This window comes from Cordyceps javanica, chromosome 6 (assembly GCF_051103115.1).
Source record: "Cordyceps javanica chromosome 6, complete sequence".
Lineage (NCBI taxonomy): Eukaryota > Fungi > Ascomycota > Sordariomycetes > Hypocreales > Cordycipitaceae > Cordyceps > Cordyceps javanica.
The window spans coordinates 3,075,412-3,092,437 of record NC_139300.1 but is presented as its reverse complement, the minus strand read 5'-3'; the positions used below and the strand labels follow the sequence as shown (position 1 = coordinate 3,092,437).

At 55.5% G+C, this 17,026-nt stretch overlaps 6 protein-coding genes across 6 annotated transcripts; 1 reads left to right on the top strand and 5 right to left on the bottom strand.

Annotated features, from left to right (window-relative positions):
- Window positions 1-408: 408 nt before the first annotated feature.
- Window positions 409-1,077, top strand: V2A60_009382 (HD domain-containing protein; the record flags this gene model as incomplete). The annotated part of the gene is made up of 1 exon (XM_083260648.1): window positions 409-1,077. One exon carries the CDS (start codon window positions 409-411, stop codon window positions 1,075-1,077), a length of 669 nt encoding a protein of 222 aa, XP_083116774.1.
- A 354-nt stretch (window positions 1,078-1,431) lies between these two features.
- Window positions 1,432-2,763, bottom strand: V2A60_009381 (zinc finger HIT domain-containing protein; the record flags this gene model as incomplete). The annotated part of the gene is made up of 1 exon (XM_083260647.1): window positions 1,432-2,763. One exon carries the CDS (start codon window positions 2,761-2,763, stop codon window positions 1,432-1,434), a length of 1,332 nt encoding a protein of 443 aa, XP_083116773.1.
- Window positions 2,764-3,589: 826 nt separating this feature from the next.
- On the bottom strand, window positions 3,590-4,021 carry V2A60_009380 (uncharacterized protein; the record flags this gene model as incomplete). Its single annotated transcript, XM_083260646.1, has 1 exon — window positions 3,590-4,021. The coding sequence occupies one exon, from the start codon at window positions 4,019-4,021 to the stop codon at window positions 3,590-3,592; it is 432 nt and encodes a 143-aa protein (XP_083116772.1).
- Window positions 4,022-4,113: 92 nt separating this feature from the next.
- On the bottom strand, window positions 4,114-5,170 carry V2A60_009379 (uncharacterized protein; the record flags this gene model as incomplete). Its single annotated transcript, XM_083260645.1, has 2 exons — window positions 4,114-4,678; window positions 4,743-5,170. 2 exons carry the CDS (start codon window positions 5,168-5,170, stop codon window positions 4,114-4,116), a joined length of 993 nt encoding a protein of 330 aa, XP_083116771.1.
- Window positions 5,171-5,865: 695 nt separating this feature from the next.
- Window positions 5,866-8,667, bottom strand: V2A60_009378 (AEX-3 domain-containing protein; the record flags this gene model as incomplete). The annotated part of the gene is made up of 2 exons (XM_083260644.1): window positions 5,866-8,202; window positions 8,278-8,667. The coding sequence occupies 2 exons, from the start codon at window positions 8,665-8,667 to the stop codon at window positions 5,866-5,868; spliced, it is 2,727 nt and encodes a 908-aa protein (XP_083116770.1).
- Window positions 8,668-13,872: 5,205 nt separating this feature from the next.
- V2A60_009377 (flavin monoamine oxidase family protein) lies at window positions 13,873-15,210 on the bottom strand (the record flags this gene model as incomplete). The annotated part of the gene is made up of 1 exon (XM_083260643.1): window positions 13,873-15,210. One exon carries the CDS (start codon window positions 15,208-15,210, stop codon window positions 13,873-13,875), a length of 1,338 nt encoding a protein of 445 aa, XP_083116769.1.
- Between the last annotated feature and the right edge of the window lie 1,816 nt (window positions 15,211-17,026).

Sequence of the window (17,026 nt, the reverse complement as noted above, 5' to 3'; positions counted from 1 at the left end):
AAGGCTGCAACAGGGGCTCGATCAGACCATGATGCGGGGTGTCGGGTTGGTCAGTCGAATGCACCGGGTTGCTGTGCCTGTAAACGGGTGTGTGATTTTCGGTCTTGTAGCTGTTCCGATTGTCTTCGTAATGTCGTCAAGGTTTCGAGGTTCCCGCCCCCTTGTAATCTAGAAAAGCGGTTGTAGGTTGAGGAGCGTCCAGCCACAGCAGCGCACGCCAATCATCAAGCTGTGTGGGGTTGGCCGACCCGCCAAAGTGCAGGTCCAGCAAGATCGCGGCTGGAAAGCCGCATCCGCGTGAAACATCAGCTCGGCGTGACTCAGTATCTGTTGGATTTATCGCCGAATCGACTTCATCTCCAGCTACCGTGAAAATGTCCTTCTTCATCCATAGCTCTCCCGGCCACTATGAACGCCCCTGTGCTATCCGATTTTGCCCATGACAAACTCGTTTGCCAGGCCGCAAACTACTCGTACGAGTTCATGAGCAAGCTCGACGCATCCCACGACTGGGAGCACATTGTCCGCGTCGCGTCTCTTGCCAATCGCATTTACCATCGCTCCATACACTCGGGAGAGCTCATCCGGGAGACTTGCTCGCTTCGCAAAGTCATGCTCGCGGCTTTGCTCCACGACGTTGCCGACCGCAAGTACATCCAACCCAGCCAGGATCCTACGACCGTGCTCTTTGAGATCCTCACCAGTCTCGGCGCGGACAGCGCTCTTGCTCTCGATGTGCAAGCCATCTGCCACGGCGTCAGCTACACGGGTGAGGTCAGGGATCCGGCTGCCGTGGCCAGCCTCGTCGCACAGCACCCGGAGCTCGCCGTCGTGCAGGACGCTGACCGTCTCGATTCCATCGGCGCGATTGGCATCGGCCGCCTGTTTACGTATGGCGGCGCCAAGACGACGAGGCCACTCCAAGGCTCTGTAGGGCACTTTGACGAGAAGCTCCTGCACCTGGTGCCGCTCATGAAGACACGGGTGGGTCGGGAAATGGCTCATGAGCGAACCGAGCGGCTGCGCCTGTTTAAACAGTGGTGGGAAGACGAGTACAGCATTGCCAACACCGTCTAGAGTATGGTACCCTGGAAGTGAGGGGAGTGGGCGTGCTACATATAAGTTGCCTCTCTATTGGCTCTGAAATCCTCACTGAGGCATCCGTAGAGTATTCTTAGTAACTTCTGCGCATGTAATATGCAAGTGTCGCGACCATGAATTTAACAAGTGCTAGGAAGTCTACCCCGAATTGATCTTGCTCAATGATGAGCCCATTTGTATTGTAATGTTGTGACCGGCAGAATGAACATGGTGTGTGATCAAAGATGAGTACATGTATAATACAAGGCATCATAGCCTAAAATGCTGAGGAATAGTGATATCTAAACGCCTTGCAACATGTTAGCTTAACAAGCCTATATCCAGCAAATTCTATTCATCCGAGTCGCCGTCTGATCCGCTCGATGTCCCTGAGCTGCTGGTATCATCGTCGTCCTCCTCGCCCATGCTCTGCTCTTCAATGACATCGCCCTTTACCAGCCCTCCTGCCTCACCATCGGTATCCTCTCCGCCACCGTCCTCGTCAATCTCCCCCTCCTCCGCATCCTCGTTCTTGCGTTTCTTGGCTGTCCTGTCGCCGTGCTTACCGCCGGCTGCTCGACTCTTGCGTTTATGCCCACTGCCTGACGCCGATGCCAATGCCAGCGACACGGTATCTTTGGGTCCCATCACATACGTCGCCGGCAGTGCCTCACCTCTGCGAAGCACAACAATGGTAGGGAACTCAAGTACACGCGTGTTGGCCAGACTGTCGCGGAAGCAATCGGTCGTTTGCAACGGGGTTACTGTTGTGCGCTTGTCGGGCCGCCGTGTCTGCGGACGGGCGAGAAAAAATTGATATTCGTCTTGCCGCTCCCTAGGCCACATATCGACGCTTGGCCCTGTACAGGTAAACCACAGCCCTGTCTGCGGATCCTGCATGGTCGCGGGTGATGGCCAACATCGCGAATCGGGGCAGCCGCCATGGTATATGGGCTCCTCGTCGATTGCGCGACCGTCCTTTTTCGCCTGTCGCCGTTTGGCAGCTTGTTGCTCTTCGAGCATCGTTCGGTACGCTTCGTGGAGAGGCACATTGTCCATGACTTTTGACAAGAATCTCGTCACATTGGCCCCTTCTTTGCTCTCCAGCTGCTCGCGCCGCGCCTCCACGCCGGCGTCCTCCACGACAAACCATTCAACCTGCCAGTTGATCCTCGAGGTCCTCCTGTTCAGCGTCGTGTTGTTCTCCTTCTGCCTCGACATGCCCATGGGGACGCACACGACCTCGACGTTGAGCTTGCGCAGCTTCTGCGCCAGGAAGCGCTCGAAATGGCGGCCCTTGGCCTCGCGCAGCAGGCGCGTCACGAGCACCTTGCGCTTGCGCCCGTCGCGGCCCGTCTTCCAGCGCACCTCCTGCACCGTCATCGGGCGCAGCTCCTCGGGCTGCACGAGGCGGCGCTCGTCGACGAGGACGCGCTCGGCGCGCTCGAGGGACCGCTCGATGCCGTGCAGGAAGTTGTAGTCGTGGTCGACGCCGGCGGGCGTGCGCAGCCGCGAGGGCGGCAGGTAGGTCGTCGGGTCGCGCTCGCCGCTGCACTCGGACCACGCCTTGTGCTTCTTGATGCAGGCGAGCGAGCAGCTGCGCAGGCCGCACCGCGGGCACTTGTACTTGGGCGCCGTGATGTGGCATATAGCGCACAGCGACGTCAGTATTGGGTCGGCCATGCTGGGCCTCTGTAGTTGGCAGCACAGGAGGCAAGGAGAGAAAAGTGAACAATTTCGGCAAGGTCAAGGTAGAGAGAGACGTGAATGTGTACGATGATGGCGGCAGGAAAAGAAAAGTTGGAGCCCGGCGCGCAATCTTATCGCCTCCCGCGGAATTTGTTCCACCTGCCATGTGGTGGGCCAAGCGCTAGTTCCCATCGAGGTGGGACGCTTCACAGTACTGGTACGGATAGACAGAGCAGATATGATCCCGATAATTGACTTTACGGATTCGAATGGCAATTCTTGATTTCGTTCCGTTTTCTAGCCACAGAGTACCTTAGGTAATCACTAATTTGACTCACACGTGGTGTGTAGCTCTCGAGTCCATGACAAAGACTGTTGTAATAATACACATATTATGTGAAATTAGTGACATGAATTATTCATACAGCGTACTCTATTCAGGCTCTGATTCTACTCGCAATATCTATAGAAGAGAAAAGTATCCACTTTGAGAACTTTACCATTGATAGGAGCGGTCTTGACAGCCTTGGTCGTGTACGTGATAGGCTCGAGAGAGCTGTCGTCCACATCTGGAAGGATAATCACATAAAGGCAGAAGCAGTACCGGCAGCACCCAAATTTGGCGCATCACCAAGAATCTATCGATCGGTGGAAGCTTCCGCGCTGCCGGCGGCGTCTAGGATCGAGTCTGTCTGCGCTCCAATGGCGGTTGCACATGCGGCGCCGGGACCGCAGAAGAGGGTGGTAAGGCTGGCGTGACCGGCTTTCGCGAGCGCTGCTGAGCCATAATAGGCGGTTACGCGAGCTTTTCTGGAGTGTTTCACGCGACTCGAAGCATGTCCACATTCGTCCGCTCGACCTGCGCATTGTACGAGCCGGAGCCCGACGCGGCAGCCTGGTTAGCTTCGGCGTCGAAGCCTGGGGGAGCGACCGGTGCGATGGCAGACAGACCAATCTGACCGGTGATGTAGAGTTCACATTTTGTTCCGTACTCTAAGTAGGCCCTCAGGATTTTTGTAATGTTCCGCAATCCAGCAGGCCATCTCTGCTGTTTCCTGCCAAAGGATTGCATCTTTTTTGGCGTCTCCCACAACACAAATGGTTGAGTTTCACAGATAGCCAGGGGCACGTTGGAAAACTCGTACGCCCCGTTGCGACGGCAAAAGTATCTGTCTACTTGAGCCCGCATCAGTTCTCTGCGTAGTGAAGGCAACGCCTTTCCTCTTGCTTTCGCAGTTGCGGCATCCGGCATGGCCCGAAGATGCAACGCCAAACGTGGTCCACAAGCTGCGGGTGCCTCAGTCCTCGTCTCAGGTCCTGGTCTTGGGATACCATCATGACGAATCAGCTTGCGAGTGTGATCTGCGGGGGACGGCTCGTCCCGTCCTCGTGAGCAACGTTTGGCAAAGGCCCCGATGGCTGGTACTGGGTCAAGCCCACCGGACCAGAAGCCATCCAGCGCAGCATGAGCCAAGCGTCCGAAGGGGTCTCGGGCCCTGACAGGTCGAGTAGTCGAGACTGGCGGAGAACGAATCTGTCACGCACAGCGTCGAAATGCGCCTGTGTGATGCGGGCCGTTTCGTTGCGGAAATATGTGCAGACGAGGATGGGCTTGGTGTGGTGGTGGGTGAAGCAAGCCCGCTGAAGTTGAAACTCAGTCATCTTAACGGCGGCTAGCACCTCGGACCGGATGATGGCCTCATTAGTCGGGCTAGATGAGTCTATCATTGTGCAGACTGCGTGTGGCCTATCAGCGGCCGAGGTGTCAAAGTACGCCCATGTTCCTTTATATTCGTGCTTCGGCATGTCTAACGTGTCGTGGTAAAATTCGTAGCGGGGTAGCTCGAGGCCGATGGCTTCCTCGATGGCTTCTCGCGTGTTGTCCCAGCGTGTCTCGTCGGCTTGCCGGCTGCGAATTGATGTTAGCTTTTTCGCTTCGGAATTTCCAAAAACATGGCGCGTTGCAGGCTTACATGACAGGTTGCCACACGTTCTCTTCGATGCTCTCGAGGCTAAGGAGCCGCACATGGAACCAGGCTGCTTTGAAGCGCGCGTAGTCTAGAGGCTCGAACAGGGACGCATCAAAGCCTGTTAGATCTTTCCACTCCGAGTCTGTATACCCAGACCACGATTCCCAGTCAAGGCTGTCCCGCGTCCATTCGCATGGGCTGAAGAAGTGTGAAGAGATGTTGCTAGGACCGGGCGATCCGAGATGGTCGATATCGAGCGGCGAGCCGCGTAGTATTCCCAAACTACTCAATTGCTCGTCCAGCAACGCAATTGTGAGGTCTTGCCGGAGAGTGCTGTACAGTCTGGTAAAATGCTCTTGCTGCGAGAGCTCCAGTGCGCGGCGCCGCGGCGCAAGTGCACACGGCTCTGGAGGGCTCCCGTAGCAAGGCATTTTTCGAAGAATGATTGTCGCAGTAAAATGGGATGAACAAGTCTCAGTGGTGCTACGGGACTCGACTAATATTGAAGCGATGATTGTTACTCTTGATATAGTGTTGTTTGATGAATTGGCGTTTGCAGGGACTGTATTGACACTGCCGCCAAACGGTGGCCAAAATAGGCTGGCCCATGGTGGTGTGTCGTCAGAGCAACGACCCGAGATCTCCAAAGGCATCGTCAGTAGAGCCGTCAGAAACATACACAGAGCTACGCAGACACGACTATTACTGCGGTCGAATGAATCTTCATTCATCCGCCAATTCCATACAGAAAAAAGCAAGGAGTGCTTCGTCGTTGGCAAATATATAACTAGATACAACAGATGGAAATATCAAAGGAACGCCAGGGCGCAGGGCCTTTCAAAAAAGGAAACAAACAATGTACCAAACAAAATTACAGTTGCCAAACTGAAAACAACTCGGAAAAACTCGCCTGCCAAATACATATAGCAAAACACTATACATACACCCAGTAAAGAATCTCAACGCAAGAGGATATAGAGCAGCCCGCTACCATGGCGTGCCGAAGGAAAGCCTGCTTGAGAGCGAGGCAGAATAGTAATAATGATAAAACAAAGCACAATGTCCGAACCCGTCATTTTCCGTAGCGAATTTTTTTTTTTTCATTTTTCCTTTTTTCATTGTATACTTAGCGAGTGCCGCCGAGAGCGCTGATGCGAGCGCCAGAGGGCCTGTGCAGCAGAGAGTCGCTGTGCTTGGCGACGACGCCCTGCTCGTTGCCGGCGGCGCTGTCGCTGCGGCTCTCCTCGTAATCCTCCTCCTCGTCCTCGACAATCTTGGTGGGCACGTCCTCGCGCTGCTGCTGGTAGTACTGGGTGCTGTTGCGCTCGGGCGTCGTCGTCGACGACACAAACGACATGGCGGTGCTGCTGCGGTTGGGGACCAGGTCCGGGGTCGGGGGGATGCTCGAGGGCCGGCCCGAGCGGCGGCGCAGCCTCTCCTCGCCGACCTCGGACGCGGCGGCCGAGTGGTTGTCATCGTCGCTCGCGGCGGCGCTCGCGGCGGCGCTCGCGGCGGCGCTCGGCAGGTTGCTGTGGCGGCGCGACGGCGTCTCGGCGTCCTGGGCCATCTGCAGGCTCTCCACGGCGGCCTGGCACTGGTCCGCAATGTTGCGGACAATGTGCGCGATGGCGTCCGTCTTGTCCTTGAGGTGGCGGTCCGCGACGTCGGCGAAGCTGGCGGCTGAGAGCCGCTTGGCGCTGCGGGAGAGGCGCAGCGTCTGCGTCTGCTCCTCCGTCATGCCCTCGGTGCTCTCCTCCTCCTCGTCTCCGGGCAGGTCGTCGTAGTAGCCCTCCTCAATCTCCTTGACGAGCTCGTCGGGCTTGGTGAGGGACTGGATCAGGTGCTCCATGTGGTGGCTCTGGCCGCCAATCAGGCTGCGGAGGTGCAAGACGACACGGCGAGCCTCGTCGCGCTGGCGCATGAGGGTGCTGCTCGTGTGCTGCAGCTGCGAGAGCTCCTTCTTGTTCTTCTTGCGCTCGCGCTCGAGCTCCTCGGCAATCTCCTGCTGGAGGACGAGAGCCTCCAGGGCGTCATCGCGCTGCTTCTCCGTGCCGCTGAGGCGGGTCGACATGCGCGCATTGTCCTCCTTCTGCTGGTCGATGAGGCCGGCGAGGCGGCGGTTCTCGCGCTTGTGGGTTTCAATCTTGACCTTGAGATCCTGCGTCTCCTTGGTGAGCTGCTCGGCAAAGGCCTGGAATTTGAGAAACTGTTGCTTCCAGCTTTCAAGCTCCTCAACGAGATAGTTGTTGCGCTTGTTGACTTTGTTGAGCTCGGTGTCCATGCGCCCTTTCAAGTTGATGAAATCTTGCCAGGCCTCCTGGGCATCACGAGAGTACTGATTGCGCTCACGCACAATCTCGTTCAGGTGTCTCATGGAAACCTTGGTCATGAGCGGCTTCTTAACCGATCCACCAAAGACAGCCTTGATACCAGTGTTGCGGCCAAGCTTCTCACAGACGTGGTCCATGACGGCCATGACAGAGTCCTGGTTCCACCACTCGGGGTCCTGAATAGACTCAACCTCGCCACGCATGACGATAATTTGGCCAGCAGGGACGAGCTTGCCACCACCGTAGGCAGAGCGAAGATGGTGTGGTACGCCGGCAGGGACAACATCGCCGTTCAAAGCCTGGGTCAGTCGGGTCACGAACTTGTTGCGCTGGCCGGGGGAGAGGGCGGTGGGGGGACTGGACGTGAGGACAAAGTTGCGGTCCAGATCAACAACAAGAGCGTCGTTGGGTGCATTGAAGAGCGAGCGGCACTCGGCAGTGACTCCGAGAATGTAAGGGCCAGGCTCTTGGACAAGCTCACTAGCGTGGCGGGCATGGACAACGGGAACGTAGAGACCGCTCCACTCGTAAACGCGAACACAGTATCGAACAGTCTCGGCCGCAACAGTGAGCATAGCAGGGTAGTGGCTGACGAAGATGATGCGCCGGGTAGGGGAGATGGCAGCCTCAATGACACCGACAATGTTGGGAATGGAAAGACAATTGAAGAGCGGCCACATGGCAAAGTTCTGGAAGCCGGTAGGCGATGAGGGAAACTGGTAGCAGAGCGCATAATCCTTCATGTCGATTCGGACAAGATCGTTGAGTCGGGGCGCGGGGAAGCTGAGAATGCGGGAGACTTCCTCGGCATGGAAAAGATTCGTCGCCTTGTTCCAGTGAATCCACATACCACGGAGGTAATCGCCGAGGAGGTTGTACAACGGGTACCGCGAGAGGAAAGAGAGACAGTAGGGGATCCAGTAGGTCTCATCCGGGTTATCGTAGAAGTCCGTTTCCGTTCGTTTGCGCAGGTCACGGATCGTCTCGGCTCGTTTCTCGTCGGCCCGGGACCACACCCTCAGGCAGATACCGTAGAGAGTTTGAGAAGAATCCTGCTGCAGAACAAAAGAATGGTGAGAGCAGTGAGGCTGGCTACGGCCAGTGCAAATTTCGACATCATGAGGGAAGCAGGCCTAAAAATTACATGTGGTCAGCGATACCCGTCGCGTCTCAGATTTCCCCCCCCAAAGGTTCATTCAGGTACGAACCCTCATAGCAGCGTGGAGAGCCCTGGCGATTTCATTGTCCTGCTCCAGGCGAGGACTGCTGCCCAGAATCTCCGGTAGCCAGAACTGGCTGACAGCACCCTTCATGTGGCCAATCTTTCCCTGGACCGGCGCCGGGGCCCGGACCCATTGCGAAGGCTCGCGGCCGACACCGCATACCAGATAGGCATGCGTGAGAGTCTTTGGGGTGCGCTGCTGGGGCTTGGCGTTGAAGCTGGAGGGGATCGGCTGGGTAATGCGCGAATGCAGCGACGAGGTTCGGCTGGGAATGAGCATGGTGTCGCCCGTCTGGTCGCGAGTTGCTGGACGGCCCTCTCGCTCGCCGGTGCGCGGGCGCGTGAAGCTAGGGTGAGCACTGAGAGACGGAGGCATGGTGAGTGAGAGTAAAGCTCTGCTTCGCTCAAGACCCTTGGGCGCCTAGACTGTTTCGCGTTTTGGGGAAGAAGAGACTGGCGAGATGTTTGAATCCAGTTTCTTTATTCAGCCATCTGGCACCTAGGTGGGAGAGACAAATGAGTGAAAGGGCGAGGCGGTGGCACGGTTGATATTGGGACAAGGAGTGGACGAGCCAGGGGGGGGGGGACCCAACAGACGACAATGCCGTGGATGCGTGGCACCAGGTACAACGACCAGGTACAATGACTACTGATACTACTTATGATTACAGGCCCGAAGCAAGGAAGTCTGGGAGCGGGCCCAGCAAAGACTTGCAGTAGGCGGAAGATCCGGACCCAATTACTAGTCGGTCCTCGCATCAGGGGCTCTCGCAGGGAGCATGGCCTGAACTCATGACTAGCCTCTTGACGGATAAGAAGGGAGCCAAGCATATCAAGTAAGCAAGCACCAAGTACGGATACTGAGTATTCTGTGAGAAGAGAGGCAAGAAGGGCCAGGAGCCTGCGGCCCCCAGACACCCCGGAAAGGTAACAAAGCATCCAAGGTACCTGAACCGACACCACGGAGGGCCGGAGGCTGGTATAGGTGAGGATTTGCAGTCCGGTACCCAGCTACCCAGGTGGTGGAGCTGAGTGGCAGCTTGATTTGGTGCAAATCATCGTTTCAGCCATGGGTTATCCCTGTCGCCATTGCCTTTGCAGCGACCAGCTTTTGGTCTTCTGCTCAGTCAGTCACAGCAGTCATTAGAGTTTTCCTGAAGCGTCCCCCCCCCCCCCCCTCTAAACGGCTGGTCATCAAAGGATTCGCCCTCTCCTGCACAGCGGCCAAGGCCAAAGGAAAAAAAGGAGAACAAGGCGCCCGGCTTCAGCAAAGATGGCCGCCATCCGTACTTCCTCTGGTGTCCTAGCACCACACCACTAGGGTCACTCTGGCTGAGTCGTGTGTGGCGCCGCGGCGCAGGGACCCCCTGAAAGGCTACTAAATTGAACTCCACGGCTCTTGGTGTCCACGTCCCAGTTAGTTGCCCGTCCCCCTCATCGGCAGGGCGTTGGACAAAGAAAATTGTTCGTCAAATATGCGTTAGGCCGGGTGGAGAAGGCGGACGAACAGACGGGAGCTGCCAAAGAGACATGTCAGCGAACAGCCAAAGAAAAAAAAAAAAAAAGGCAAGAAAAAAAAAGCAAAAAGTGACAGGTACTCTCCGCATTTTTTGAGAGAAGCAAAAGAATAAGGAAAAGAAATTATGCACCCATGTTGTGCGCAAAGAAACCTCTCCCGTCTGTCAGAGGAGACTGACAGCGCCGAGGTGCGGGTTAGTTGCCCGTGATGGCGACCAATGGCGCGCTTTCTCTCTTTCAGTTCCAGCCGAGGATTTTATTTACTTCTTCTGCCTCTTCATACGGATACTTTGCCGCGCTATAGATTGATCGTTGTTGAGGCGGACAACGGTGACCTGGTATCCTGGTACTATCGGCGATGGCCAATAATGACGGCGTTGCTAATATAGGGAGGCAAGGAGGCAGTAACCAGGTGGCGGGCCCAGACTTGCATATACTGTGTGAGAAAATTCATATACAATATATTCCAAACTTTACTCATCTGCAGCCCTTCTGCGATGCGCGTCGCGCACTTCAAGCTGCACGACGAACAAGCTTATTCACTCCAAAACATGCTCAACAAAGTGCGACGGCGTTGGCCTTGGGCTGGTGCTATACTAAGTAATAATAGGGGCTGCAGCCATATCTGCCGGCAAGGTACCAAGCGCAATGCATCGAAAGCATGATAAGTATACCGGTACTTGCTGCAGCACTCCGTACCTGCATGGTACTAGGTACATGCCATGATGCGATGCTTGTTATCTTGGCCCGCCGCAGCTACTACTTCGGCATTCATTGCTACGGCAATATTCACAAACTAATGCGGGTGATTCTGTCAATAGTCCGCTTCGCCACCTGGACAGAGTCCAATTGGTGTCCTGCAGCAGATGGGTGAGCATCTCGGAACCAAAGGCGCCCTCCGGGTCCCAAGCAATCGCCATTCACGGCCTTCAAGACAATCCAAATTCCTGCTTGGCTGTTTCGGACTGGAGAGCCGGTGTGTTTGGGGAAGGGGGGGGGGCCTCAGTGTATCAAGCCGACACTTTTGCCACCACCACCACCCACCAACAGGATCCCCGAGAGAGAATTGCTCAGCGACCTCGCCTGGCTTGAATCCGATGATCAGGGCAGCCAATGGCAGAAACTCGGCCATCGAGCCACCCACACCCAACAAGCCGCAACAAAAAAAAAAGACTGGCGCAGCTTCTAGGCACATCTCTGCTTGGTAACAAGAGTCGCAACACCAAGACCCAGCATCGCGGCGCTACCCCTGGACCAGGGGAAGAAAAGGTGACTAGCGCCTGCCGACCCCAGCTTGGTTCTCCCGGGATCCCAGCATGGGGTCATTCGCTAGTCTCGCTACCTTGCCATGTGCCGCCTACGGGCCGGGTTCGTTTCAAGCCCGGCGCATTTCAGGCTGCTGCCTCTTGTCAAGAACGAGATGAAAACAAGTCTATCCATACTTACTCCGTACTGGCAGTTCCAGCCGTTCAAAGTGCCGTCTTGTTCCCAATGTCCTGATAGCATCGCCTTCTCCTTCCCCATGCGCCTGGTGCTCATACCTTCTACCATCTCCAAGCTTCAAGTATCTATCTGGTCATGCCATTGCGGCCCATACGGAGTACTTTTTTGGGGGGGGGGGGGGGCATCTCTCGTCCCGCCTTGACTGCCATCCCTTTCCCCGCCAGCATTAATCCGTACATCAGGTCATCTGTACGGAAGACCAATGTGCCCTTTCCTTGCCAGGGTTGGCAATCTTCTCAAGCGGCGATCACTCGCGGAAGACGCGTACTCGGATGCGCGAGGGGGGACTTTTGAACCTGTCCTCGCATCATACTTATACTCCCGTACCCGCCTACGCAGTTGTCCGTGTGCAGGCGAGAGCGTGGCGAAAGGGGTCCGAGCCCACCAAGCCCATACTGCAAGCCACCATCACCTTGTAAGTTGTGGGCGTTTGGCAGAAGCAAGCCGTCTGTAATTTGCTTTTGACGTGCAGTAGTCTGCTCGGCCGCGTGAATGGCGAAGCCTCCGAGACAGAGGGGGATGAGCAGCCCAGTTGGCCACTGCCACCATACTCAGTACAACCACCAGGACTTTGCTTTCGAGCAGTCTCGTGTAATGTAAGCAATCTCGTTTTTTTCTTCCATTAGATTAACAGTCCGGCAAACGACTTTCAATGCCCACTGCACCGTGTTTCAATAAAAACAAGGGAGTCTGGTGGAGTGCACACGTGCCTATAGTGCAGCTTTCGTGATGATATTATAACTCATCCCCGAGCATAAACGCTTTTTTTCAAGATCGACCAACTCAATCGAAACGAGGCAAGGGAGTCAAGTACTAGCCCAGCCGTTACCGGTCGCCAAACCTGAGCTGGCAAGCTACGTATGTAGTGTCCCCAAGCTCATCATGTCTTAATTTGCTTTCTTTTTCGGTCTCTTCCTTTTTGTCTTGACACGGCGCTTCCGTTGTTTTATCTTTATTGATTTTTTTTTTTCTTCTTCTTCGTTGCCCATATGCTTGCTTTTCTAATTCGAGACCTGCGTCATCGACCTGCGCGACTCTGCGCCATTTTCTTTTCTCTTTTCACCATCATACTGACCTTATCCAAGCGATGAGCGGGAGTCGCAGGAAGACGGGCCTTTTTTTTGGGAAGGCCTACTGGGATCTGAAATCAGCTCGTGTTAGTTGGTGCATCGCTTGCCTATTTTGACCACGGGTAGTTTTTTTCTTCTAAATAAAAATGCAAGACATTTTAGCTCTTCCACAAGCTTGGGCGGGGAACCAGCTGCCAGCCAGGTCAGAGTCGCCTTGTGCACGCGCATGATTCCTTTGTTGTGTGGCAGTCTGTGGCTGACTGAGACCTTTGGCGACACTTCATCAGGTCCTTATCGAATTACCTCCGCGCGAACTCAGAATTCTGGAACGATCCCAACCCCTCCTCTTAAGTAGGGCCGTTATAGCCTTACCCTGCATTTGAGGCTGCGTACTTAGTATAGAAGGGAGGAGGGATCCTGGCCTTGCGCCAATGGTTCCCGTGTCATGTTTCTTTTTTGCACCAGTTCCGGCAATACCGGTAGGTATTCCAACTCACCGCTTCCTGTTCTCCCAACTGCGACTCAGAGAAGCTCCCATGAGAACTGGTTCTCCCAATACTTCTGTCCAATGGCGCAGATGAGTCCTTCCTTCGTCAATTCTCCTGACGTCGAATATCTAGCCAAAGCATGTACTCAGTAACTTTCCGCGACCCCACTCTATTGAAGCCATCAAGGGATGTCGGCGTCGTATTCAGCAACCATCCGCCTGCCCACTCATCAGTCGCAATGCTGCAAGACGAGCTCAAATTTCAGCTTACTGAGTATCGAGTGGCGCAATCTAATTCGAGGTACGGGTAAAGAGAGCGTAACTACGGAGTACTCCGTACTCAAGTCTCATACCAGAGCTGCTGTACGTGCCACCTCTGGCGCAAAATCATGATGGTATACTCACTCTGGTAGCTGATGAAACTGTGCGAACTCATGATAGCCACTTGAACTTGAGAAATTCAATAAAAGAGGAACGAGACTGCGTTTAGGGTTTTTTTCGAAAGCGTTCCATTATAAGTATTTGAATTGCCACATCAAGTTTTTCCTTCTGCAACAAGCCTTATTGTCCTTGTCAGAGATGACCCCAACACGGCTTTGGGATGAGCTACAGGCCTATGAATCACCCTTCATGCATCCAATTTACTGGTAATTCGATCGAAAAGCGACATTGTGGGCCTCAAAACACTCCAGCAACTGTCACAGAAGCCGAATCGTGACTCGTTTTCAGCTACCCTACATCGATGCCATCACGGCTCGGCCCTTTTCGAATGCGAGCATCACTCGAGAGTAGCATATAATTGCTGTGAAGTTTGAAAGGCTATAAATAAGGCATAAACAGAAAGCAAACCATTTGGTCATGTTGTCTCATGGCCGAGAGACGCCATAGACCGACTTTTTCACCGCAGTTCTGCTTTCGGTGGGGTTCTCGCGTCGCTTACTCGCAGCTCTCCTCCTTTTTTTGTCAAGGGCAATCATTCGGGGTTTGATGCTCCAGCCGTGATTCAGTTGTCAGGGCCTGAAGCCGACCCAATGGCCTGCGCAACCTCGTGAGCGGCACGGTCTCCCGCCTGTATGGCCCCTTCCAGATACCCCGGATGTTCCTCCGCAGTCTCGGTTCCTGCCCAGTGCACGTTGCCAACGGACTTGCGCGGCATCGGCAAGAGACCCTCCCTGGTGCCAGCAAGCGCAAAGGCCATGTAGCCGCCGCCGCAGTGCTCGTCCTGGTGCCAGGCCTTCTCGTGCCAGTCCGCCGGCTCCATCACCCGACGGCCGAGAAACGGCGACAGCCGCGAGAGCAGCAGCTCCTGACGAGCCTTTGCGTCGAGCGCGTCGAGCTGGCGCGCGGGCGTGCTCGCGACCAGGAAGCACAGGTGCCCGGGGCCGCCGGCGCCGGGCGGCGTGGTGTCGAAGACGCCAAAAGAAGGATCGTCGAGGACGAGAAACTCTCCGCCAAGTCCGTCGCGCCAGAATGGCTTCTCGTAAATGGCGAGAGCCTTGTACACGACGCCCATGCGGGTGTTTTCCTGCAGCGCTTTGCGCTCAGCGGGCATCGGGGGGCTGAAGGAGATGCTCTTCAGCATGGGTGGCGGGACTGCAACGATGACTTTGCTGGCGTGGAACTGCCGACCCGAAGCGGTCGTCACCACTGTCTTGCCGGCACTGCTTTGCGATACACTCGTGGCTGGCGAGTCGGTCAGGATTCTCTGAGAGAGCTCTTGAGCCAGCATGGAGGTGACATTTCCCATGGCCTCGACGGTCAGGCTATCCTGAGCGCCGCCTTCTGTCCCGGTCATGGCCAGTAGACCGCCATTCACACGAGCGGCGCGCGCAAACGCGTACAGGGACGAGTTTTCCAGCTCGGCAGTGGAAGTGATTGCAATCACAAGAAGAAGCAGCCGCCTGGTCACCTCGAGGGGGACCCATCCCTCGATGAACTTGTCAATGGTGAGCGTGAGCCAGCTTTGGGGAATGTAGATTCTGCTCGCCAGCTCAATGAAGACGAGGTAGGCGATGGCGAGAAGCGCCGACGGCGAGTAGATGGGCACGGTGCGGTTCTTGTAGATGATGACGGGCAGCCCGCGTGTGTAAGTCTTGTAGGGCGTGCCGCCTGCCTTTGTTACCAAATCGGCCAGGCGATGGTGTCCGCGGCCGATCCACTGGCCTCCGAGATCGATGTGCGATCCGAGTCTCGTGTCCACCGAATAAGCGCGGCCGCCGACTCTGGACGAGGCCTCGAGCACAATGACGCTGAAGCCTCTGCGCTGCAGCTCCGAAGCGGCCGTGAGGCCCGACAGGCCAGCACCAATCACGATGACTTGTGCCTCGCTGCTGGTGGTCATTTTCCTTTTTGGAAAAGCCGTACGGTTGCTCACGACGAGGAGGGGGAGAAGGTTGGAATAAATCTCTAATTAGAGAGTAGCTCCCAAGTCGGGTGGTAAATACGGAAGAGAAGGACCTAAAATGGGGGGAATGGCAATGCTTTGAAATGTCACTCCAGGTAGGTCGCGTGAATGTCTATTCCTAGAGGCCTGTTGTAAACGACATTCCGTAGCGCAAGCGACCATGATCATCATGCCCGACTGACACTCAATCCCGAACAACTAGGTTTTACACTGCCCTCGCACGCTCTACTCTAATTTGCTACTTGACAAAGACGCTAAAGCGGAAGCGGTGGTGCAGCGAGCATCGCCCGCACTCTAAATACCGGGGCCGAGGACCCCGTACAACGGCGCCCGTAGGCGCCGAAGGGTTCGCCGGCACAACTCTCCATCCGGCCGGCCGGCGTGTGGTGGACGCCATCCAAAGACCCTCTAAAGGAGGCCGGCTCCTGGATGATGATCCGTCAAAACTGCGCCAAGATGGAATCTCCGAGTAGAAATCACATTCAATGCACCCAAGACGGCCCAAATACATGCAGGACACGCGGACGCCGCGGTGCTCACAGCCGCAAGTTGGCGGTAGCGGAATCGTGCCACGCAAGTTCCCCGCAGGAGGATATCTTAGCTCAGAAAGCAAGTCTAGCAGCATCTTGTACTTGAAATATCGTCACGGAATTGCGTGTCAATGACTCTCCATGTTTCTCCTTCATGGAGGGTCATGCCGACTGCACCTGACTATTGCGAGCGCGCCCTCAATACCGCGATCTCATTTGCCGAGGCAGAATCATGCATTTTGTGACACGATAACACGCCCAACTCTTCCGGAGCTTCTGTGACGAAGGTCAGATGCTCTGCATACCACTGGGAGAACCGGGGCGTCCACCGGCCTAGGTCATCGCATCTGTGGGCTCCCTGCCACGCCCGTCGATCTGATCATCATCGGGAGACATCGTCGGTGATTTTGGCGGCAATGTTTCCAGAGCTCCCGCCAACTTTCGCTGTTGATATAGATAGACGTTCAAGGACGGTTGGGACGACAAGTGGCTGCTGCCCTTGTCATCCGTGCTAGTTTGGCCCCATCAGTATGACATCAAAGATATAGGGCAGAAGTGCGTTTAGCGGCGCGCTCGTCTCGTTCCAGCCTCCTAGGCATTCATGTATATCAAGGTAAACGACTCTGAAGAACGGAATATGTAACAGCACCAAGGCCACTCTCTCATTATTCGCATATTCCAAGTCCCTCATGTGGCCGTGCACACTGCCTCTCGAGACATGGCTGGATGAGGCGGATTCGTCAGTCAATGCCCAAGCCGATCATCGGCTGACCGATTGGCTGTGCTTCGGATGCGGTAAGAGAGCAAGCAACAAGTACTGCATGTTCTTGCCGGCCTTTTGCGCGAAGCCCACCCACGACGCTCTTTGCGAGAGTTGATGCCTATTCTGCGCACTGTGAACATCGGTATTTCGGGATGGTAACAGGCTGTCCCGTTCGTTTGGCTATCTAGGACTCGCCGTAGTGCAGTCTGCAAGAGGGGGGGGCATCTCCCTCGAAAAGGACGCTGCCATAATGAGAATTTGTCTCGATTGAAGCGGCTGGCGTAAACAGTGATGGCGTAATTGAATGCTCCTTCTTTATGTTTTAGTTTGTATTGGCCTATTACTGCTTCAAGGCCGCACTCCTGAACGTGATCTTGGGATGCTGACGTAGAACATGACACAGCATCCTTGCAATCGACGTTGTTGAAGAACCAGCAGCTTCTGCACCAGGCACGCCAAG